The sequence below is a fragment of the Nomia melanderi genome, chromosome 14, assembly GCF_051020985.1.
Source record: "Nomia melanderi isolate GNS246 chromosome 14, iyNomMela1, whole genome shotgun sequence".
Lineage (NCBI taxonomy): Eukaryota > Metazoa > Arthropoda > Insecta > Hymenoptera > Halictidae > Nomia > Nomia melanderi.
The window spans coordinates 7739165-7765233 of NC_135012.1; the positions used below are offsets into that span (position 1 = coordinate 7739165).

Consider the following 26069-nt stretch of genomic DNA (forward strand, 5'->3'; position numbering starts at 1 on the left):
GAAACGATGGTATAATAATATTGGAATATAAAGATATTAAAGTTAATGAATGTATCTGTTAAATAATTTAATGAAATATTTCAGTTATCGATTAATAATTTTATGGAATTATTTAAAACTTACCTCATTAAATATGCAATTTTGAAACGATATAGTTTGCGTTGCAATCTACTCTATTGTATATTTTCTATCACAATTTGTATGTAACAAATAAACCATAAATAAGCTATGTTGTTCTGTAAACACTAATATACGTATTAAAATAAACAGTCAATATTCTACACATATATAGGAAAGTCATTAAATGTGAAAATCAACAGTGTGCATGCTGAATGATCATGTAAATGCTTATTTATAGTTTGCCTTCGTTTGCTTTTCTTAACCAGCATGTTTCCATACGGGCACATTCAATATTCTAAAAATAACATATTTTTGTTCAGGTACAGAACGTAACAAAAATAAATAAATAATCGAATTTCTAATAGTAAATCATTTTATTAAATTAAATGTTAAATTTTACACAAAAAATTAACATATCTTTATACAAAGGAGCATATTTGTTAAATAATAAAATTGTTTTCTATTACTCGTAATTTTAAATCACCCACAGGCAACTTCAATTAATATTAAAACTTAAAAATATTACAACTTAATATTCTTAATTAACTATATATTTCGCGATATTTAATAACAATTATCATCCAATCCATTGGTGTATTTTCATGTTGAAAAATACAATCGTCCTTTATCTATCGTTTTTTCGAATTATTTTTTACAAGTTAAGGTAAACATGAGAATTTATTTATGCTTCTTCTTAATAACAATATATTCAATTACAATAATCATGAGTTTATTATATATCAATGGTTTGTTACATATAATTTCGAAAAATGTTTGTCTGTTAAAATAATTATTATACAAATACGAATTTTGTAAGTTTGATATTTGGCAAACCATTAATGCTAGAAAGTTAAAAGCGTATATAGACAATTTTCTAAACATCGTGAATTACATGGAAAATTTCTTACTAAAAAAGCAAAAGCAACCAAAGTAAACATTTCTCTGAATTATTACCTATTAATTTCAATAGTAAATAAGTATTATTAGTTAAAATTTAGTTTATTACCACATAAGTTGTTATACTGCACAAAGTACAATACCAATAGATTCAACAAGCAATATTTAACTGTATAAGCATATTACTGCCTTACACGTTTAACACCGTGCGTTCAAACTCACTTCTGAATCCTTTAACTCGTACCATCGAGAGGAATACATCGCAAGGACTTTAAATCGTGCACAGTAAATACAAATATTCCTCGGTTCACAACAATCGAAGACAAACAACGATTTTCTTCGTACGATAAACGCAGAATCGTCCGAATAAACGTACACTAACGACAAATATACAATTCCCTGCACCAGAATCAACAACGAGCCAGCTCTCAATCGCCTATCCGCGAAATAAATCGCGAAGTCGAGGGGTTAATCAGCGTTTCCGCGGCGGGCAATGAAAAAAACCGGTGGCGCGTTCGCGTTTCTTTCGCAGCGAGGCCGATAGAACGAAAGCTAAGTATTAATATCGTTTTAGCGTTCGGAGTTTAATATTTCATGGAAAGTAATGAATAGCGAGCGTTCTCAGGTGACGAGAAGAGCGAACGGTTATAGAAGGGAAAAAGGAAAGGCATCGATGCAACGAAGTAAAGTGGAAGACGAGCGGAGGAGAGAAGAGGAGGGAGAGACCTAAAGAGTAGATAATACGAGAAAGAAAGTAAAGAATCAGGGAGGCAGTCGAGGCTGGTTGGCAGATCGGCGGTACAGGCCTGAGGAAACGCGACGAAAGAAAGAAATAAGACAGTTCAGGAGGCTGTTACGTAGAAGAAATGGCGAGGAGAAGAGAGCGGTGAATAAAAGGATATATGGTAGGGCGTGGAAGCGGGAAGATGGTAGGGACTAGAAGAAGACGGGACGGAGTGGAAGAGAAACGGGAAGGAAAAAGAAAGGGCACAAGGAGCGACAGGTGCCCAATCGCCCACGTGGGTTCTCCTTTATGGCGCTGTAGAGACGGTAGAAGGGTGAAGAAGACGACGAGGACGACGAGCCGGCTTCCTTGTGCTGGTGAAGAAGCCGATACTCGTTCTATACGCCAAGTGCACTCGCCACAGGATGAACATAGTGGGGCAAGGAGATCCATTGGCGTACGCTTCTTACTTTCTTGTTAACGATTCAATTTCCCATTTGGTTTTTTCCGCCGATAAAACAGATACCCTAGAGGCTTTCGTGTTTCTCGGACGAAACGCGTTCGCCATACAGCCAACGGAAAAGTAGCAGCCCTATAATATGGACAGGCCTATCGTTGTCGCTACCACTGGACTATGGCTGCACGCGGCTGACTGAAGTCGAGTCGCCTGGCAAAGACTACGCCATTGAAAAAGTCTACAGCGGGCCATGTACTGTGAGTGGGAAAAGAGGTAAAGAAGGGGAAGGGCTACCCATTCGGTAGCAAATGCTGGTAACCCGTCGCAAGGTCAAGATCAGTCGGTTAATCCTATCCAGTCAGCCGAGGCCCTTGCACCTTGGAGGACGAACGACCCTCACGCACGGAACTGAGATTTTCATTTTCCGATATCGCTTCGAGACCAATCGTTCGATAGTCTTTTCGAAATTCCGAAATTCGAGTGTAATCTCGGATGCAGCATCGTTTCGCTCCATTTCGGGAAACATCTTAGTGGTTTTATCGGTCACGTGATGCTGCCTAATTGATTGACTCGTCGATATTCGTCCGCACGCCGGGAAGCGAAAACGAGCACGGTGTTTAATGTTCGTCGCCGCTATAAGTCTCCTCGATTCGATATCAACACTTAGCATCCGGCGTTTCGTATCGAACGTCGATCATCCGGGTGATTTGGTAGCACGGAGCGCCCGTTGACGTTGAACTTCGATACACTTCTGCCGAGGAATAAACGTTACTGCCTACTCTAAACAGAGCGACGATCATTTTGTCACCGTGGGATTAAAGACAGTGTTTACAGTGGGGACAACTGCAGTCGTGCCTTTTACAACGTAGACCCTCTCTACGGGGCATCTGTTATGGAAACCTGCGTTTTAATACCTAAAGAGTTTTCTCTGGTTCTCGCTAACGATCGGTCCACCTACAAGGGTCTGTTCAAGAATGATTCAGGAAGCCTAGTCACGGACGTCAGAATCTCTGTTTGGTCGAATGTACTTATCCCGTCGGGAACGTTGATCTATCCCTTTCAGGGATCCATTCGATTTGACAAGATTGACCTCTATTCTCTTCTAGACGATAATGATGTAAGTAATCGCAACCGTAAACATTTCGTTGTACCGCCGCGCTCTCGCTCGATACGATCGAAACGTACGAGATTCGTCGAACTCTGTGATTCGAAGGTCCAACCGTGGTTTTCTGTTTCATCGAGTTTATCGGTTATATTGAGAGGCAGAGTCTTTTGTTTCTTATTTAGAAACTTGAAATGTTGGGATTCAAGGGTAAAAGCACTTTCATTCATACGACTGGTTCGTGGAAGAGTATAGTTGGTAGTTATAATACATCGCGAATACTTGTTAGTTGTGTAATATAATTAGAAATGATTTGAAATTTTTTATGATCTTAATGTATGTGGTGTTTCCATTTAACGTTGTATAAGAATCGTACTTTTTGAGTGACATGCGATTTGTCATTATGTGTATTTTTCTGCGTGTTAAATTCCGGACACCTATATTTCACTTACAAGAAAATTGTTAGTTTGCAAGTAACGAGAGATTAGAAACATCTAATTCCGAACAGTTTTTATAATTTTTAATACTTCTTATAACATGCAGTTATAATTCATTTCCCTTTGATTCATCGCGTACTTATAGTAATTAATTTTACATTAGTTGTAATCTTAGAAATAATAATTATACGTAACTTGAAGAAATATTATTAGGTTGGTGGGAAACGAGTGTCGAATCATTAGTAAACGCCTGCAGGGGGTCGTGACTTGAAATGTATTTAAATATCCACTGAAATTTCTTTTAACCGCGCCAAGTACAATATTTCTCGCGTTAGAAAAGTTATTGCAAATAATTCTGTATTATCCGCCAGCCTAGTAAAATATTGAATCTCAAGTAAATCGGTAGGAATAATTTTAGAAAAATCGCTGAACGTGTCTATTAACACTCGTTCTTTTAATGTGGTTTGATAAAATTGAAAGGAATGCAATCCGGGGAAAAGAAAATCTTATTCTTTCCCATAATTGCTCTCGGTTACAGATCAGACGCGAATACGGGTGCTACGATGAAGTTTTCTTTTCAAATTATAGCCTTAACAAACGCCAATGCAATTGGATAAGATTCCTTCGTATAGTGCAGACTTATAATGACCAAGTCAACCTAATCGGTACCAAAGTAAAAGGTAAGATTGTAAGCGAGCATGTTACGAAAAAGAAAAAAAAAAAGAAACAGCTGTACGCATTGTGTAAAATAGATGCACAACAGTAATTACGCGGGGCGAATCATTTAAATCTGTTCCCGCTATTGTCATTGAAATCGCGAATAATACCGAGAAATGTTTAAAAGGAAAAGTTGGATTGCTTCGACGGCGATATCGTTTAATGGGAGCAACCTTTTTTGTGGATGGATCTGTAGACAACATGCAGAAGTTAAATTTGTTTCTGTAAATGAAATTATACGTTCCCCGATGCAACGATCCAGCCAACTCATTATTTCGCAACAAAAAAGGTAGCAATCAAATTCGAACTTAAATAGTATCGAACAAGAATTGTTCGAACGTGAGCATCGTATTACTAGTATCCAATGTCGAGTACTGCATCTGGATATTGCAATTAAACTGTACCTTGAAAAAGTTTTCGGAATTTGTGGGTTATTACCTTTTTCTTGTAAATAATAATAAATAATACAATCGAATATGTGAGTGGCTTAGATTAATAGAGAACTATTATTTTTGAATTATCAAGAAAAAGACTGTTGTGATATGTTCCTGGATGAATTAAATGTTTACATTACAATTAGAGATATTAATCATTAATAGTGATTAATATTAGTGATGATATTGTAATATTAGTACCTTTTTAATTAAATCAAGAATACTTAGATAGATCACTAATATTCTGAGCCATCCGTGTATTATTCTATTTAGTAAATATAAATTTGACTTTCTTATGTGTTGTAGTTGCACATTAAAACATAACTATTCAAATTATGCTCCCTCTGAGATGATGCAACATTTTTCTAAAATATTTTTCGGTATCATTGAATGTTTTACAGACACTGGCGGTGATAGATTTTAATGGCGACGTTACCTGTTTAATATAAAAATTCAAAGAATACGCGATATAAAAATCAAAATAAACATCATTGCAAGGTAATTTATAATTATTAACGGTATAAACAGCATACTTGATTGGATGTGTAAAAATTGAAAAGTTGTAATCTACATTTCAGAAGTGAATCGAGCGATTGCCTTTGTTGTAACACGATTGATATTAATAATTTTCTTTTTGATATTGTAAGCCATCTGTATATATATAATTATTTCGAAAATTATTTTACGTGAACCGCGAAATGATTACATCATATTTACTGTATTATATTATATTTATTATACTATTTTATAAATATTATATTAAATATTATATTCTATTTACTATGTTATTTGTATTATTTAATCTTGTTACAAGTGTGCAATTAAGTTATGTGGCAATAATTTTGATAATTTAAAAAATACTTTTTCAAATATAATTTAAAATTTTCTTTCGTAGATTATCTATAACTTATTATTAAAAATATCATCTTATAAAAACGTCAAGAAATTAATATGGTTAATCGACAACTAACAGTCGAGTAATATTTTTACACATACTCTGAACAAAAGCAATTGCAATATGTAAACTGTTCGCACAGATGGTGTTGTATATTCTTTATTGCAGGGAAATATATTCTCAAACAAAGTGTTTAAGTTTCACGCAATTTAAGAATAAACCACCGTTAAATCTCCGTTGCGGATCATTTCACTCAAGACCAATACCTTCTTTGAAATATCGTAACATAGGATAATAGATGGACCTATTATATTAATATTTGAAATAAAAGATGTTGATGTAGCTCTTAATAGATTGAGTGTTTATAGCAACTATGAAGTCTTGCATTAGTATCATGAAAAATATGTTTTCTTCGTGCGACAAAATTTGGGGAAAACAGTTTATTTTGAAATTTTGTACTTTAATAGCTACCTACAGTGCATCACTTTTAATTATTATAAACGATTTAACAGTTAATTATTAATATTTTGACTATTGAATCGTTTACAACAAGTATATTGATATGTGTTCAACGGACAGAAATGAAAATGGATTAACGTCACACTGACTATATAACTTCAAAAGTTACTTAAACGAAACTAAAGAATTTTAATTAATAAATTTGACACGTGTGCTATATAAAACACAATGCAGTTTCCATAATTTACAATGTGCTTCGATGTCTTTCATGCATTTTTAGAAGAACGAAGCATTTACTACACAAATGTAGACAAATATCAACAGAATTAATTTCTTGACGATTCATTACGTGAATGTCACGCGCTCGTTAGATTAAGACGAAATAACAGTTACTTGTTGAATATCTACAGCAAGTATTTATAACGTTTCTTAATTTGTTTCATTTTTCAAATCTAGGCGACCCAATTTTCGAAGTAATAAAGGACGTTCAGCCGGATACCGAATTAGTGGCTTGGTTTCTTCCTACGGCAGAACAAGACTTCGTTTTTATATCGCATGATATGTGTTCGAGATCTGCTTTGTACAGATGCACGATCGACTCTATCTTAGACGGTGAGTTGTTTAACAACTTTAAACTACATCACACAAATACAAACGTACACGAACAACTTTGAACCTAACTTTTTGAACACGATAGCACACATACAGTGTAGCTCAGCTTGTCACCAAAAACGGTTGTCAATAAACTGCTGTAATTTACATAAATAAACATTTCCATAAGAATATTACAAAAGCTGATATTTAAAAAATTAAATTTTTTCCATAAATTGTTTCAATAAATTGTAAGTAACATAAAGCAATATTAAGTTTCATTAAAACCTCTATTTAATAGACTCCTGAAAAATATGTGCAATAAAGGAATAAAGTTCTAAATTCTAGTTATTGAACAACGTTCGTTAATGTGACATCTTATTTTTAATAAGAAATTGCATACATTCTAGCATATGCATATTTGTAAGATTTGGAATCGTAATTCATAATAAATGCTGTTTAACTGTTTATATCTAATATTATATAGTATTTTGTTACACCCTAATGATCGAGCATTTAGCTATTTGAAATTTCAGTTATTCGAGCAGACTGTTCTTTAACAAACAGGTGCTTCTATGGTAAACATATAGCATTTACAGCACCACTCTTTGATTCAGAGCATCCATCACAATTCGAACTCCTATTGTTGTATTGTTTTCCTAAAACAGTTCTTTCTATATTATTCAGTTTCCATAAGTTCGTTACAATTATAATTTTCATTTCTAATATTAATTAACACTAGAATTATCGAGTGTCTAAGTCGTTGCACTAAATAGGCAACTCACAGTCACCATTTGGTTTAACATAGCAAAATTATGAGAAAATTCTGATGTTCAATGTCGAATTTCATTTAATATAATTATCTATGAAACATTGAAATAGAATAGTTCTATCCCTTGAGTCCTGTATTATTTATATTTACGTTAGTTGGATGAAGTACCATTAATGTTTCATTAGAAAATAAAGTATGTATCTAGCAAAAACACTTTCGAGTGCAAAATATTATGATTAATATATAATCCTCATAAACATTCACATATTTTATATATCCACGATACAAAAGTATTCAATATAAAAATGATTTTGAAAATAAATAACTTCACCTAATTATAATGTACACACGAAGAAACCGAAAAAGAATCTGTTTTAACCATTTTTATAACCATTCAATATTAATCATGTTAAACACTTGGTTGTTCCAATGTTAAAGAACTCAGAAAAATTCCCTAAATATTTCTATATACAATTATTAACCCTTTACACTCGGGGACTCAGTCGCCATTCGATTCAATACAGCAAACTGATAAACTTCAAAATTGAATGATCAAGCAAAAATATAACATCACAGTTTCTATAAAGATTACATATCAACCCCAATAAATGCTCTGCAAGGTAGGTCTGCCGTTAAACTAAAAAAATCCGTGAACGGTAAAAAGGGACGGGCACAAAGGAGCCGATTTTTCGGTAATCGTAACCATTCCCGGGTGCAATCGCGTTAATCGCTACAATCGCGGGCAATTGAAAAAGAAAGGAGACGATTGGCCGAGAAATTTGAAATGCAAATATACACCGGTACTTTTGTCGGCTAGATCACAAGATGCTTGTTCGTTCGGTCATGATTCAAATGCGTAGACCCCCGCGCTTACGAAGAGATAAAGGACAGTACAATGCCACCGAACCTTCAATTCTGAACAGAGGCTCGGCGGCGAACGAAGAGAGGAAGAGTAGGGAATGGTTAGGGGCTGAAGGCTGGGGGCGGGGACAGAGAACGGTTGCCGTAGTGACGAGGGATCGTTTGCCAGAACAAGTTTTCGAAGAAATGAAAAAAAAAAAAATTAATGCTACTATATAAAGTGCGACAAAAACTATAACATAAGAATAAATAGAATTACGTTTTTGTACAAAACGTCTGAGCCTGGCGGATCCTTTCGCGAATCGTTTTTCGTTTATCAATATTTTCGTGTAACAATGTATTTGTTAATCGCGAGAATTGTAATTACAACGAGACAAGAGCAATTTTTATGGTTAATGGAGGAACAAGGAATTTAGACGACGATGACTCGAAATAAAATTCTGGGGGTGTTTGGGCGTATCGAAATGCGAATATTATATTTTTAGTTTATGCTAGTATGTTAGTATTAATTAATCGTGTTAATATTACACTTGTATGTAACAATGTATAATGTAGTATGTTTTTAGTGAACACTTACAATTATATCAGTACATTGTTGTATTATATGAACTTGTATATCATTATAAATTGCCATTTAACACTTGGACGTCGTCCGAATTTGGGTAACACTATTTTTTTACATAACTTTGAATATTAATCTTCTTGATACTGTATTGAACGAATCGAATTTTATTAGATATATGAGATATAAGAAATCTGCTATATTAAGAAATCTGTTAATGTTAATGTACTAATTAGGTTCTGAGCTATATTGGCTTTAATTGTGGTTTAGCGAAATCAATATTATATCGGTTCTATAACTGTCATTTTTCGGTTTCTCATTTCGTTTCTATATGTCGAAAAATTACAACTACAAAACAATAATCAACGCTTGCTTATAGCATGACTTGTTCTTATTTACATGAGAATTCACCATAAAAAAACAAATGAAAGCGATTTTACATTGTTTCAATCTCGGTTTCAAGAATCCCCGTTAGACTTGTCCATGGCACTACTTTCTCAACATTCGCCAGCCGCAATTTCACATTCGTATTACGAAGTTGACGAGTACGAGTCAACATCCGAAGAGTCCTCTTCATCGACATTATCCTTGACGGGCGATCACTTGGACTGCAGTATTCTGACGACAATCAAAAGAGGCGAAAGGGTTCTACTGCCATGTGAAGTGTGTGGAAAGTCATTCGACAGACCCTCTCTTCTAAAGCGTCACATGAGAACACACACAGGTACGATAAATAATAAATCCAGTATGTTTCAACGAATATTTTTCTTTCTCTTGCACTACTTTTATAAACACATTATTTATTCATTAACCTTTTGAATGCTAAAAAGGGATAACAAGTGGTTCAGAATAACAATCTAATTTCTAAGATTTTCGAGGAAGATTTCTAAAGTTGCTGTTGGATTAATTAAATATTAATATTACAATTATTTATATTAATAACCAACGACATTCAATATTATTTGCAACAATTGGTTCCCCGAAAATACCGTGTAAATTGAAATCGTGAATTTCCAGTTCAGAATTCGCATTGAAAGGAATATACACGTAATCAATTTAACAAATCCATATGAAACGGTATTAGTTACTTTTAGCATAAAATATATTACAAGAAATTACCACTATCACTCTTTTTGTCTTATTTCTTGTATATACCACGCAAATATATTTTCTGTCAATTCATTTTCTTCCTATCTGTTTCTTCTTTTCGGCTTTCTTTTTACCAAAGATTTTTTTAGAAGAGTCTGTTCTCTTAATACCCATTTGATGGTTGTAATATTGCAAAAAATAAATTAATACAATTTTACCATTTGTCTGACCTGACCGTGTTAAAATAAGATGCAAGTGTTATCTAAATTCTTCCGCCCTTTTTGAACCGTGTTAACACTAAAACTACCGAGCAGTTAAATTGACTTGTTGAAATTCCTCTATAGAACCTCCAAGAGTGCATCTATCGAGACTTTCATTGATTTACGATTCGGTTTGCCTGCTAAATCGATTTCTTTAATAACTGTTCAATTAAACGTCAGTTACCTTTTTAACAATTTCAAAAAGAAGAAATCAAGAACGGCTCATTTTGCCTCGTCTGGTAGTTTTAATGTTAAACCGAAACCGTGCAATCCAAATGCCGCGTAAATCGAGAACCAACTGTAATAGTGTTTCGAATGATAAAGAATAAATATCAAATTAACTATCAAGAAATACGCAAGGCCAACGTTCCTCTTCGTTCCACGTAGCAACGTTTTAATTGGTCCGTTATTCACACGCTTTATTAACTGTCACATTGAATATGTTGTTATCGAGCCAGTTGTCAAAATGCGAGTGCATATATCAGATGCAAGAGAACAAAGAAGAACGTGTGAAACGACGGGAACAAATAAACGGTTCGTAAGAATGTGAGAATACGAAACTTTGGCCATGCGAAAGTATGATTACGCGTAATTATAATAATCTGAGGATAGCGTTGATATTATTATATTCAAGGAGAGAAACCGCATGTTTGTGTGGTGTGCAACAAGGGTTTCTCGACCTCGAGCTCCTTAAACACACACAAGCGGATTCATAGTGGTGAAAAACCTCACCAGTGCCTTGTTTGCGGTAAGAAGTTTACGGCCTCCTCCAACTTGTATTATCATCGCATGACTCATATCAAGGTGAGTTTTCAACAAGTCACTTTCCATAACGAAAACTATGCAGGTCGTATGATAATAGGTGGGACAAATTTTAAAGGTTGATTCTACCTGACAAAATAAGACGAGCCGTGATATCCCCTCAAAAGAAACTCGGACATAACGTCAAACCTGTTTTTACTTGCTGAAAACCATAAGGGCATGTTAATGCTCGCCCTACTGGATTTTCGATTAAAGAGGAATGCCTTTCCTAATATACAGAGTGTCCTTAAAGATAATCGGCGCGCGTATCGCTTCGACAGTCTATTGCTTACTCGGGGAATGTCAGAGTTCATTTTGCTGCGCGATTGTCTTGTGTCCAAATGTTTATTAACAAGTTGAATGCTATGGGGGTCACCGGTGACCCCCAACCTGTAGTTCATTTAATTAAGCGACGATTGTTTGAAAACATTCCTATATTATAAATAATGCTGGCCAATGTGGCGATATTCACAGTAGAATAATATTATTCTCCTACAAAGTTTAATTACGGATTTATATGAGAAGTTTTTAAAAAACATCACATGCAATCAGACTCGTATATGTCGTTATCGTAGTAACGACAGATTTTAAATGATTGGATACTGTTTAATTTTAAAATGAAGCCAAAACTACAATCTCATCACTTTGGATTAGGAGGAGACTAGTAAAATCATCCTTTAAAATGATGCTGATTTAAATTCGGAGATCATATTTATATAAATCAAAGAGCTTATTTTAGTTTTATTATTAAACTAATATATATAAATTTAGTATATATAACTTTAAAAAAGAAATGTAACCTTATACAATTCCATGGAGAAAGTGCAATTTGATAAACTTTTGGAATTAAGTGTAAATATCTAGTAGTTATTGATTATATGTTATTAGTTAATAACAATTATGTAGATATTTGCATTTAATTTTAAAAGTTTATCAAATTGCACTTTCCCAAATTGTATAATGTCACGTTTCTTTATAAAATTGTGATAACATAATTGATATGTTTAAATACTTTTTTGCTAAGAATTACGAGTTTCTGAAAAAACACACCAAGAAAGGCTGAATAATTATTCTCCGAATACTTTCAAATGTTATGTGCTAATCCACAGTACAGCAGCATAGCGCTTACTATGGATTCATTATGATACTTGCAAATGAATTATCACAGAGAAATATGTTTATTGTAGAGGATATCCAACGCACATGAAACAGCCTGTATCTTCCAAATGGTTAGAGAGAGAAAAAAATGTTGTAAGATAAAATCAAATGGTATTAGAAAGAGCATAATCCGAGAACAAGTGTGTGCATTTTTATGCATTGATTTAGTTTATTTTGAGAGGATCGTTTAAATTATCAGTCATTGCAAAATAAGAAAACAAAACTTAAGCAATATTATTATTAAAAAGATATTATTGTGTTTTACAGGAGAAGCCACACAAATGTTCTCAGTGTTCGAAATCATTTCCAACCCCTGGTGATCTTAAGAGCCATATGTACGTGCACAATGGACTGTGGCCATTCAGGTGTCATATTTGTAGTCGAGGTTTCAGTAAACCGACCAACCTCAAAAACCATATGCTGCTACACCTTGGCAGGTGTTCTAACAAGAAGATCGTTAAATCTATCTCTGATTATTAACAATGTAAAAATATTTTCCATGCTGTTAGAACGTTCAACGAAGACGCCAAGTCTTCCTGTTATACATATACGGTGATAACTAAAATTATTTCCCTAAATAATTATTTAATAAAATTATTTTCCTAAATTAAACGTTAGTCCGTCTGTTTTATTTATATTAATGATCTGTAAACAGTTCACGATTAAATGATATGTACACAAACGGTATAGAGTACACTAGAATAATTTTATTGTTAACCCTTTAACAGTAGGAACAATGTAATTACACATAGTACGTCATATGAATATTGTTTAACGTGACAATCAACAAAACCATTGGCGAATGAGGCGAATACAATGATGGACACGGAGTTTCAATAAAAATTGGTATTTTTATATTTTCCATGTATACATCGTTTTTAATGTATATAAATACATATATATAAATATTATAATATATATTATAATATACATAAATAAATACATATTTATAATACATATTTATATACTTATAATATGTATTTACTTACAATTCCTAATGATGTATGCAGTGTTAAAGAACTTATCAATCATCGTTTGAGAAAAGATCATAAACAATTATTCATCATTATTTACATTTAAGAAATTGAATGATAGCGAGTGAATTCTCAAATTGTTCACTTACCTCGCTTGAAATGTCGTGTCCGTTTAATTTTGTTTTATGTATTCGTCAACAAATGTTCCATTAATGAATCACCTTCCTGTTTTCGAAATAGAATTGTCGTCCATTATTTTTCGCTGCATAAGAAAAACATACAACAAGAGGAATTCGTGTGTCATGGATTCTGTAGTATCACTGTTTCAATAAAGTGATATCGAAAAATTTGTTGAACCTTCAATGATTGTTGTATACGGTTATATTCAACTAATATGCAATGTGTCCCATTTTAATCTACAAATTCAATTATTTCCGGAACTATTCGTTATTTTAAAAATTCTTCAAATACAATTTTTGTTGTTTGATGAGGTTTCTAGGTAGATGGGTTAAGCTTTTTTTTGTGGAAAATGAGCTGCGTCGGTTGATGCAAAAAAATTATATGATTATCCTTGAAAAATGGCACTTTCGTATCTTCTACGTATGTACGTTCATTTAAAGACAAACTAAAGTGTACTAAATTATTAACTTAATAAAACAAAAAAGAATTATATTTGAGACACTTTCTAAATTTCATTTCCTGAACATTTCCTGAGATAATTATAGTTATAGATTAAAATAGAGCACAATGATTATAATGAGAGTATTATTCAAAATTAATGTAGTTAGATTGAACTTAAGCTGTACTAAACTTTTCAAATTTTTATAGTATTCCCAAATATTAAACTAAAAAACTGAAAGGCTCTTATATTGCAAGTATTCATTATTCAATAAATATTCAACGATCGCTAACACTAGCAAATTTTTTGTATTTTAGAGTTTCTTGCAACTTTTTATAATACTTACCAATAGATATACAAAAATTTGTAATGATCTTAATAATTCGTAGCTGTCGAGCATAAAACATGAGTTCATTTTACATACAATAGATAATATTTATCAGAGGAGAAAATGAAGATTATAGTTTATACACATCTTTAGTAACGAATTACGGTTCATAAAGGTATCTTAACAACTTACAAGAAAATTCAAGAACGTAATAGTTTTTAACACACCTTTTAATTAAATAACTTTTCAAGTCAAATTTTTTGCTATGGTTAGTGCCGTTACGAGATATTGAATCAAACGTTTTTGATTCCTTTTTTCAAGGAATATTTTTCACCATGTCTTTATTTACATACATGGGCATCTATTTATATAATTATACTATACCAATGTAATATAGTTATACTATAGTTATTTACATAAATACATTATATTTTATAAAATAGAATATTTTCTTGAAATCTCATCGAATTTTCCATGTCGGTGTTTAATCACGTAATTATATGTATTCTATAAATATGTTACTTACCTCGAATTTAATTTATTTTACTTTTGGTGTAACACTGTTATAAGTACGAACTTCCGATCCACTTTACCACGAAATTAAGGGGCATTTCTAACAACCAAATAAATATATTCGAGTCCTATATAACATATAAAATTGTCAGTCATTAAGATTTTACCGACAAGAACATCGCATAATGAAATAACACCATTTTAAACAAGTACTTTGAAAAAATTAGTTTAATTTAAATGAAAACTTATACAATATACATAGATATACATGTAAGTATATTTAAATAAATGATTAATCTTCAAGTGAGTAATGGTTCTTACGTTATTTCATTTATTCTTAATTGACGATCGCTTAGATCTTTTCCAGAAACAGTTTGCTTAAAATTCAACATTTCGATATTTATTTATTGTTAAAATTGCATAGGTTCATTTTTATTCATTTAAATTCCATCTTTAATTGAAAATACAATAATTGTAATTTAAGTTGCTCGTAAATAACGATCTTTGTGTGCCCTTTCGTTACAACATCAATTCAGTGTACAAAATAATGCGAAAATATCTTTTTTTTTTCTAAAGATATCAATGAACGGAACACAATATGGAGATATTAAGATAGAATATTTATGCATAGAGTTCTTTTCACAAAATCTTAGATTGTTTTTTGAATCACATTATATACATACAGCTACAAACTAGTACCACCACTGATAAGACCCGCTTTTGTATCGGTAGGTATTTGCTTCTGAAAACAGTCGTCTAAGAATTGTGCCATTGATAAGTACAGGTGACCCTTGACTCCCGCTAAAGTGTGGCTCACGTCTGGATACACCTATAAAGAAGAATGTACATCGTTATCCATAAACTGCGGATCTTCATACGAATAGAAACTTTTCACCTGTGAAATTTAGTTTCAAAAATCTCTCACTATGCATGTTACAAAATCAAACAATGGGTTGTATACTCGTTAAAAGAAGGGAAAATGCACATATAATATATTCTAATGAAAAACCAAAAAAAACAAAGAAGAATTATGCTTATCTAAAAGAATAAACAATTCATTGTTGAAAGAGTTAGTATCATTTTGAGATTTTTAAGATGACGTGTATACTCGTCAAACACAGTTAACTGGTTAAGAACGTGATCAGAGAAATGAAATTACGATTGAAGGTGGCTTCTATCTGTGAACATTATAAAGAGTAGTATATTTTCGATATTGTATATATCTTTTCTTTCTATATCTTGTATTGTATGCATCACATGCAACTTTGCATTTTCAGATTTCCCAAGAATGCATACAAATCCGCAGTATAATTAACCCTTTGCGGACGAAGATTGTTTAAGCTATACAATACCTTTCGCAAATTCTGTTAAATTAAACATCGAATATAGAGAATAAGAAAACTATGTATTGATTTCTTCCTGTTTCAATAGTTAAATCATTTGTTCGCAACTTAGTATTCCAAACATGGCAGTTTGACCTCGGCAAAATGTCGACATTCGTCTGTAAAAGGTTAATTATCGAGCATAGTTGTCGAGCAATCACTAATAAAGGCGTTTATCTTTCAAACAATCTTGCCCCAGCGTTACAATGAGTTGTCAGGGGTGGATGACAAATAATATAAAAAAGATGCAAACTTGAGTAGGTAAATACATGTAACAATGAATAAATAATAAATATTTAAATATCGCTAGCAAATAAAAGCATATGTAATAGGCTCAATAAAAGTATAGATATAGAAAATAGAGAAGTATACCTGCTGTCGGAAAAGAATGCCCTTTTTGGCAAGATGTCGTACAAGTGCCATTGACTGTTGAAACTGTACATTATCGTCAGCAGTGCCGTGCACTAGATAAAACATTTTATCTCGTAAATATTCCACTTTGTCGTAAACGTCCGATTCCGCGTAACCTTTGTAATTTGACACAACATTTGGCATGCCCATGTACCTTTCGGCGAATGCGGAATCTGTATGAATGCAATAATGAAATTGTTACAATCGATAGAAATTTGAAAAATGAATTAGGGAAATGATGAAGCATCTTAATGCATCCAAATCGGTTTTTCGATACATAAATTATTATTCTGGTTGTAATATATTAATTTCATTAATTTCATTAATCGTTATTTCGTCATTTAGTTTTAATATTTGGACGATATATCAGTAACACTTGTTACAAGTGTTAGACCCTGTAACTCGAAAACAAACAGTGAAAAGTAGCTATGAGTATTTTTCATATTCACTTCTGAATATGAATATCCATTTAATCTGCCACAATGTGATAAATGAAGTATTTATTTTTCACACGAAATGAAAAATAGGAGAATTTGATGAAACTACATTCCCATTTAAAGAACCTGTTTGCAGTAAAACATTTAACAAATAGAATCACTTTGACCTCTGAACGACTCAAATATTTTAGTTACTTATCCTTTAGGAAGTTCCTCATAAAAAATGAGAGATTACAAAAGTGAACGACATATCTTCTTTTGAAGAACAATCTTTGAGAATCTCGTAATATAAATACCTTGTAATTACCGTTGTAATATAACTTTGAGATTGAAGACAATAGTTTAAATATAGGATCTTCAAGATCTAGTTGATTTCACAACTGTCGCATAAATTGGCGTTCAATAAAATTAGGAAAATACGGAAATGAATTCTATTTCAACATACCATAAAGTTTCCATGACACAATCGGTGCCACACTTATGCCACACTGAAATACACTTCGCTCGGGATGTGCTAATGCAAGTGCAGCTACGAAACCTCCGTAGCTCCAACCCCAAATAGCAACGCGTCTTTTGTCTACAAAGTGCAACGAGTCCCGTAGATACCTGAAAAATGTCATGATAAAAATGTTAATCGTATACCTTTATACTTCAGTTTACAATGCAATTTATCAATATTCTTAACAGCTGTGTTGATGAAATTTCATTAAAATCAATTTTAGTTACAAAACGTTTTATAACTCTTGTTATCAGTAGCTCAAATTTTAATATTGATAATATTAATATTGTTATCAAGGTAATAGTAAATATGTGCATTGCAATATGTCTACACAACTTGTACAGTCCCTGAATATAACAATAGATAAGCACAAACAAAATTAGCTTTATTAATTGGATATATTACTATCTGTAAGGTATACATATTTCGTAGGTACTACAAATATTTACGAATGTTACCAAAAATTTACAACACATTTTTTAAATAAATACACTTCATTTATTACAATTCAAACGTGTACTTACTCAGTAACTTCAAGTTGGTCAGCAACTTCTACAGAACCAAGTCTATAGTAGACTTCATGCAAAAACTTGTAACCCTGGCCTCCACTGCCCCTACCATCGATCTGGGCGACAATCACATTTTTCCTACTGGCTAGGTATGTGTTCCAGTCTATTTTAAACATTTCCGTTACTAATTGCGTTCCAGGCGCACCGTATCTAAATAAACCAATAAAATCACTTCAAAAAAACTTGTTGACCGTTGCGGGAATCCGCTATCATTCGGTTCATTTGTTATTGTACTGTTATGTACTAATATTGTAATGTGACAAACAATAAAAATATTCTTTTTAACCTTTTAACCCCTTGTCTTATATCTACTATCAATATAAAGTATATATCGATAAGAAGGAAACATGATTAAATTAAATTTCGTCTAAACAAAGACGAAGAATATTAATATTTATTAAATACAGCGTGAAAACTTCAACAGACGTCTGACTTAATATTATAAAGCAAGGGGTTGATACAGTCATTTATCACTAAACTGCGAATTTTAATACAAAATAAAATGTCCTCTTAGTCTGTACAAAGTTCTTCTCTTTTCCTATTTCAGAGGATTACTTCCTTTATCAATGATTTTAATAAATTAATATTGAAATAATGACAACATTTTAATACAATAGTATTTGCTATAAGTGCAGACAAATCTGCAGTCTACTTATGACATGCAACAAACAGGTGGAAGTAAACATAAAAAAATAATTCTTCATGTCGAGAAGCGCATGTGTATCAAATGGTACTTTTAATTTTAAAATTAAAGTTGGAAATTAGTAAATTAATGTTACGATTCTATTAACATCGAATACGATAATTCAATGTCATACTTACACTTGTACGATTAAGGGGTACCTCGTGATTTCATCTTCCCTCAAACCAGGCGGCAAATGTAGTCTTACTTGTGCGTTATAACCGCCGCTTATTTGAACGGGGAATGTCTTTACTTGTGGAAGCGCGAGACTGGCAACTCTTTCCTAAACAAATAGTGCAACACGAAAATTAGAAATCATAAAATATCAGCAATTAGAAGAAGTATTAGGCGTCGGAAAAAGTTCACCCCTTTACGAAAGATAAATCCAAATTGAATTTCTTGAACATTTTGCAAAACTAATGTAACAACAGGGATGTAATTAAAATATTTATTAATTAAAGATATAATTAACATGTTTTGGTGTATTGGTCTATGCACAATTAAAAGAGGAAAGAGACGTAAAGATTCATTCGACTATAATTTGTAATTGTATTCGTATAATTGTTCAAATAAAATTTCTACTTTATTTCTTATTGTCTTTATCTTATCTTAGTCGATGTTATTTGAGAAATTATTTTTATATCGAAATGAAATTAGAATTGTCTACTCGTCTAAAGAAAGTTATGTTTTGGGAAGACGTAGGTTTGTTTAATTTTCTATTATGAATTTCATCTACTCGTTTCCGGCACCTGATAGTTCAAACATAATTGAAAAGAAGGGAGAAAAAGATCACTTACACGTAACTGTGTATTGTTCTGCAAAACGTAGATAAGCCTTGGCATAGGTAATTCAGTTTTGTACAAAGCAACAGTCGGTATACTGGGCCCATAACACTCTAAAATAAAATAGTTCGTGCTCCCTCGTGGAAAAATAGCATTATGATATTGACAAGGTTCTTCGTTAAACGCTAAGGAAATAAAGCATCCGTATTAGAAGAATATTTCCAACGACAACGTCAGTCATGCATGGCTGATACAATTATTATTTGCCAAGCTTGACAATGCTTATACATGGTAATATTAAACCAAATTTCTTTAGAATGTAACAGATATAAAAACGTTGAAAGAATAGCCGTAATGATAAACCTCGGCAGTAAAGTTTCGGTTCTATTAAATAAATAGCTTTTATTTCGTGGAATTTTTATGAGTGTTGGTTCGGCAGTTAACATGATATAATTAAAGTACCGCAACACATATAGACCCGCAATAACGCAAAGACAAACATTTCAGAAGAATATTATTCGGCACGATACACCAACACTCGTGAATGTTACAAATATATAGGGTGTTTCATAAATATATGTATCAACATTTTAACCTTGATCAAACCTTAAAGTCTTTTTCGACACAAAACGAGATTAATTTTTGCTGTGACGGTATTAAAGCGCGAAGCAAACGTATTCTAAATTTTAGTAAGGTACATAGTATGTAACTTTCATGAAATATAAGTTACTGATTCGTTTGAAAGTAAGTTGAACCTGTTCACATTAATCAATATAAAAGGGGTGAAGGTTACTTGTCGCTCCCCTTGAAGCAGGCGGTGTTCAAGAGTTTGGCAATTTAAAATTGACCGAAATGGTGACATTAAAGCGAGGAACCGGCGAAAGAAACGTATCGTTTATAAAGGGAGGAAAGAAGAAAAATAGAAAAAATCACCCCGATGAGAGTAGAGTCCAAAAGTGAAGAAGAAACGGAAAGTTACATCTTATGTACTTTTAATGTGTAACCAGTAGTATGCAACTTTGATGAAAGGACGTTTTGTTTATGTAAGTGTGTAATTTTTATTTCTAAGGTAATGGTATGTATTTAGGAATCACCTTGTAGAGGCGGCTGCTTTAGGTGCAGCGTCATAAAGCAAGATGAAGTGTCTAGTTATGGGTGGGTTTAAATGGATATAAACAGACCAAGTTTTCCTGATTCTATCCCTCACCTCCTTGTGCAACTATTAATTGTAAATTGTAAGTACACCAGCGAATAAAGTAAACAAGGGAACGTAGGGAACCTTCGTTAAGGGAAATTCCGTCTTTTTTTTATACTTTGTCATGCAATTACCTTTCAAGGTGAAAACATAAATCTGAGATTTATTCACAACGATTAAGATTAAACTGAAAGACTCCAATATCTGGGATTTCTTTACAAAAATTATACAATCAAAATTATGGGATTTCTGAATAAAATTATTTTTATGAAAGTTCAATGGAACTATAAATCTGTGATATGAAAACTGTATTATGAAAATAAATCAATTTTCGAGGTGTCACAATAATTTCCGAGAAATACTTCCTTTTACTAGGTTGTATTAATTATGCTCCTTATTAACGGGAATAATGTATTTTAGCTAGCGTAAATTTGTTCACTTGTACATAAATCTAGTAGATGCAATTAAAGACATCGTTAACCACCAGATGCCTGTATGATAATATAATTACCATCTTTACCGAACTACCATCTTTTCCTCTAAGATTCGAAATTATGCAATCGTTTTGAATCTTCATAATGTAATCTCATTAAAAAAGTAACTCGTAAAGTTTATAAACTGAAGCAGCTTGTTTCATATAATTACCGCCGCCTCGGTGTTACTTGATGCAGCTAATTATCGTTAATACTAGAACTGCCGTATCCGTCAAAATGGCGGGTTTTAATTTTCGTATTTCGCAATTATTGATATTTTAAAACTATTCAATGTCAGAACTGATTTAGAAAATAAATAATTTCACCTAAATACTAACTTTATTATTTCTTTGTAATATCTAAAGAAATGGTAACAAAAATGTATCGTTACAATCTTTATAAGGATTACACATCAACCCTAATAAATGCGCGGTAGTTCTAGTTTCAGACGTCATACTAATAAAACGATCCATAGAACCTACAGTGACATAGGAATTCCAACAATTAATATTAATCTAATAGTAAATGTACTTACTTGGAGGTACATACGCCTTCGCTTTTTGTTTCCTCGAAGCTTTCTCCTTCGCCTGATCTCGTTCCACGTGGTGGCTACTATCTGCTCGCGGCTCATAGTGATCGTGTATATAATTATCAGACGAACTACGATGATGAGAGATAACTGTTTGGTGATCCTTCGGAATTCCTTCCGAGGATTCTGTACAAGTAATGCAGACTGCAGGATGCAGAGACGTGCCGACATTCGGTAACAGTGAACTCACGTAATAAAGGTGTCTCTGACCTGGTCGCATAGGCGGTATACCTATAAAATATCTATGTAAAAGAATTAAATTAGATTCGCGGAAAATAAATGTTACGACGTCATGTACAAGGTACGTTTAACACGTTGACCGCGCCCAAATTACTTGAAAACAATTATAAGAAGAAAACTGATGTCGAATTAAAACGTTTGGAAACATGAGTAACCAAATAATAGTATAACTTAATAACTATGATACCAAACAACTAATTCTAATACCGTTTGCCTTTGTTAACACTTTATCGACCGGTAACCTATTAATCGACTTTTTGTTTTTGCTCAAAGTTTGATTTAACCCTTTACGATCGGCTCATTTTTCTGATGACAGTACCAACTAGTCGAAGCAAATATATATATTTTCAAAGTTATTTTTCTATAGGTATATATAATAAATATATGGATATTAAAAATTTGTTAAAGTTAATGTGTTTTGTAGAATATAAATTCTGTAAAGAATAATAAATACAATACCTCTCAATCGTAAAATAATACTGTACTCAGAAAAGAAGAACATGCCGCCATATTGGCGAGACCGATTTCGAAAACGAATGTTCAATGTCGCCACTGTGGCGACACCGATCGCAAAGGGTTCACACTTTTATGGGCATAACAAAAGCGCATATATTCCCGCGCGACAGTCTGCGCCAGAGATGTCTAACATATTGCCCTCAGGCCGGAACAATAAACTGGTTTCACAAAAGTAGTTGCGGCTGAGTGATCGGTGAGAAGTATCTAAGATGTTCAAACGCTACCGATCAGTAAAGTGTTATAATACGATAAGTAATTATACGAAACGCTCTAAATTCTCCTGACAGAAGACATATTAACCCTTTGCACTCGGAAGACTTTCACTAGAAATATTCAACAATTTCCAATGAATTATAGACGACATCCTTTAAAACGAATCTAATGTAAGAATACACATAAGTTTAGAAACAAAGTGATTATTTCAATATTTCACATATTCATGGATTATAAAAAGCTTAACATGTTCGCTACCAGCACTTATTTCGATAACGACTCCCACAATTATAATATTTTCTTCAATCCAATAAATCTTCTAAACAAAATATTAGAAAAATCTAACTGAAACGAGTCATTGAGTCCCTAAATATAATGTCATAGTTTATCATTTCTAAAGCAGTATCTATAGGATTAATTTCATTTTCATTATGTAAAATATAGGATTACGGCCGTCAGAAATATGTGACGCTAGTAGCGAACGTGTTAATATTATACGTCAGACTTTATGATTTTGGTATATCGAATTGTATGGTGACTGAGTCACCTCTCGAGTGCAAAGGGTTAAAAAATTCAGGGACCACTTGTGTACAGTGCGGCTTCCCCGTTTATAGCAGCGACCATAGGTTTAAAAGTGTACAGGGACAAAGGGAGACGTCCACTCGCAGCACTCGGCTCGGTATTTATGGTGATTAATTGTTAGCTTCAACACGTCATTATTATCGATCGAGACGATTCTTCTAAACCTAAAGTCGCTGAGGTAAAATACGGTGTGCAATATCCTGAGCTCAGATGCTTGGATAATGATTTTTCAAATATATCAGAAAACAAACAAAACAGAAGATACAAACAAATGTGTTTCGCCAAGCATGCTGCACGCTAATATTTAGGAGTTTATTAATTCTATTAAAAAGAATGAAAAATTGGGCTTCTCCTAATAAACGAAAGCAAAGACAATCTAGTTACATTCCTAATATGAGAAACGGAGAAAATTATAAGTTTTAACCCTTAGCACTCCAGGTTCTTTAGAATCTATCAGCAACTGCAACTAATTTTTATAGTATTCCTAGCGAAAATTAGAAACGCTATAACATTTCTTCGATCTTTTATTTTCCTTCTTGCAACAGTTGGATGTGCGGAAAATCGAATAACTTCAGGGTAGTTTCTTTGGGATTCATTCGAATATTTAATATTATAACTGGTGCAATATCGGAGCCTACAGAGTTCAAAGGGTTAAACGTGTTTTGAAATGTTGTAGTTGTTGCAGATGACAACAATTTAAATTGATTGCATTAAAATTCCAACTTCTATAAATACTTTTACGTATCACGTTTGTTGACCTTAGCTATGTATTGAAATATTCGTTAATGAAAACAAAACACTTTTGAATAAGTTTAAAAAAATATACAAAAAGAATGAATTGTAACAATAGTTAATTATTTCTTCTCTCGTGCATGGTATATAGGATAATAAAGAATTGATATACATGAAATAAGACTTACATGGTATTGTTTACTTGATCCCATGCTACTATTTGGGTGACTTCGAACTTTCCGTGCGTAAGAGGCACAACCAATTTTCGAGCGACATTCACCCAAACGATGTGCTTATAATAACCGGCTGGACCATCCTTAACCGGACTTATTGCGATATAACTGCTTCCGTTTCCTGAGAAAATCGGTGCTTCGGGCGGTGTGTCTACCCATCCGCGATCTTCGCTCACTATTCTTTGGATTTCCTGAATCAAACGTTGATATTAACCAACTTGCAACTTTACTTTGCAGTTTAAACTGTTAGCACATTGCGGACGACTGACGGGATATCTTGTCTTTTGAATCTAGTTGCAAGAACAAACATTTCGAAGTAATATATACGTTGAAGATGCATGTAATTTTAAAGCATTCCTTAAAATTAAATATTTAACGAGACAATGAGTTTTGATTTTATAGAAACTATGAATAAATTTCAAATATTTGAAGAAAAAGAATGGATAGCTGCTGGACAAGGCTGGCAACAAGATATCTAATCCGCAATTAACGTGTATAAATACTTTTATAATGAATAAAGACTGACGTACCTGACAATGCCACATTGGGCTTTTGCACATAGTTACAACCGAAAGGTTCTGAGCTCGTGTTAACCACGTTATGCACACCTCCGTTGAAGACACCCAAGAAGCCGAGGTAAAGTAATGTTCTCTATCAATAAACAGAAGTTATGGTCTTATGAATATAATACTGTCTAATATAGGTATAAAATATATTAACAGATTTAATCTTTCATGTTCTGAATACATTAAAGTGGAATTTCTCATGTTCGAGTTCATAGTGAGACATCGTCGTTGGAACAAACATACTTTCTAATGATACACGACCATTTTGTAAATACTAAGGTTAATTATTTAAATGTGTATAAAAAGAATTGATGGTTTACATGAATAGTTATGAATCTATTGTATTTTCTATTAATAAAACACAATATTACGAATTATTGTGTGAAGATCATATCAAAACAGAAAATGTATATATTGTTAAGAAGTATAATATTTAAATAATAGTATGCATGGATAATAAAATTCTAAAATTTTAAGTATTCGAACACAAGAAACTCTACTGCATTTTTAATATATAGTTGTTAACGCAACACATGCACAATTCCATTGTTGACCACTCATCCATTTGAAAATACTATTCCTTGACGTATTTGCCATATATTTTACATGTTATATTCATAATATTCCTTCTCTATTTCGAAATTTGTATTCTGGGAACAAGGACAACCTACAATGATGCATTCTTACCGTATAAACATAAAAAAATATCACTAACTGAAATTCCTTATTTATTTACCTAACTATGTTTTTTTTTCGTTAAACGATACATATTAAGGAGTTCCTATAATATGTCTATTGCTATGTTGGCATTAACAATGAACATAAGCAAAAATGAATAAATGCCATTACGTTATGATATTGAACAATTTAGCTAAGAGATTAAATAAATAAAAATATAGTAGACAATATACTACTTGTTCCATGCAGATTTTGAGAAAAGAAAGTTTATTGTATCTTTTACTCTAAAATTCATTTGTAAACTCACACATGCTCGATGATAGGTGGCGGTTTCACTACCTTCGTATGAATATTCTTTGGATCTGCCAAATCTGCTACGTAGAGTCGCACCACTGGATTCGGAGTTCCCGGCTAGAAAGTTCAAATAACATATAATTGTATTTCTCAATTTGTAAGCAATAACTTCTTCCACGCTATATGGTATATATAAACTGCACTTAATCCGTGAAATTTTATAGTA

At 32.6% G+C, this 26069-nt stretch overlaps 2 protein-coding genes across 13 annotated transcripts in view; one reads left to right on the plus strand and one right to left on the minus strand.

Annotated features, from left to right (window-relative positions):
- The first annotated feature begins 2543 nt into the window (after positions 1–2543).
- On the plus strand, positions 2544–13023 carry LOC116433752 (uncharacterized). Its single transcript, XM_076373547.1, has 6 exons — positions 2544–3315; positions 4276–4417; positions 6699–6854; positions 9492–9752; positions 11012–11181; positions 12604–13023. Exons 1-6 carry the CDS (start codon positions 3091–3093, stop codon positions 12814–12816), a joined length of 1167 nt encoding a protein of 388 aa, XP_076229662.1. The 5' UTR covers positions 2544–3090; the 3' UTR covers positions 12817–13023.
- A 405-nt stretch (positions 13024–13428) lies between these two features.
- Dpp10 (Dipeptidyl peptidase 10) overlaps positions 13429–26069 on the minus strand; it is a 30918-nt gene continuing 18277 nt past the window's right edge. For 4 of the 12 annotated variants that reach the window (XM_076373545.1, XM_031992169.2, XM_076373546.1 and 1 more), the window contains 10 exons: positions 25857–25960; positions 24836–24956; positions 24261–24496; positions 21736–22031; positions 19548–19717; positions 18891–19033; positions 18024–18218; positions 17446–17606; positions 16525–16736; positions 14965–15599 (listed from right to left, as the gene is read on the minus strand). In XM_076373545.1, the coding sequence (XP_076229660.1) occupies positions 15456–15599; positions 16525–16736; positions 17446–17606; positions 18024–18218; positions 18891–19033; positions 19548–19717; positions 21736–22031; positions 24261–24496; positions 24836–24956; positions 25857–25960 (1782 nt within the window). In that variant the 3' untranslated portion in view covers positions 14965–15455. Of the gene's footprint in view, positions 14899–14962; positions 15600–16524; positions 16737–17445; positions 17607–18023; positions 18219–18890; positions 19034–19547; positions 19718–21735; positions 22032–24260; positions 24497–24835; positions 24957–25856; positions 25961–26069 lie in introns of those variants that run through there. The other 8 variants (XM_031992176.2, XM_031992180.2, XM_031992177.2 and 5 more) reach the window with 6 other exon arrangements.

Excerpts from the sequence above, each read along its gene's own strand:
- LOC116433752 (XM_076373547.1), top strand. The coding sequence starts at position 3,091 with ATGGAAACCTGCGTTTTAATACCTAAAGAGTTTTCTCTGGTTCTCGCT. Across the intron at positions 6,855-9,491 it reads GATCGACTCTATCTTAGACG|AATCCCCGTTAGACTTGTCC; the intron begins GTGAGTTGTTTA and ends CTCGGTTTCAAG. Across the intron at positions 11,182-12,603 it reads ATCGCATGACTCATATCAAG|GAGAAGCCACACAAATGTTC; the intron begins GTGAGTTTTCAA and ends TGTGTTTTACAG.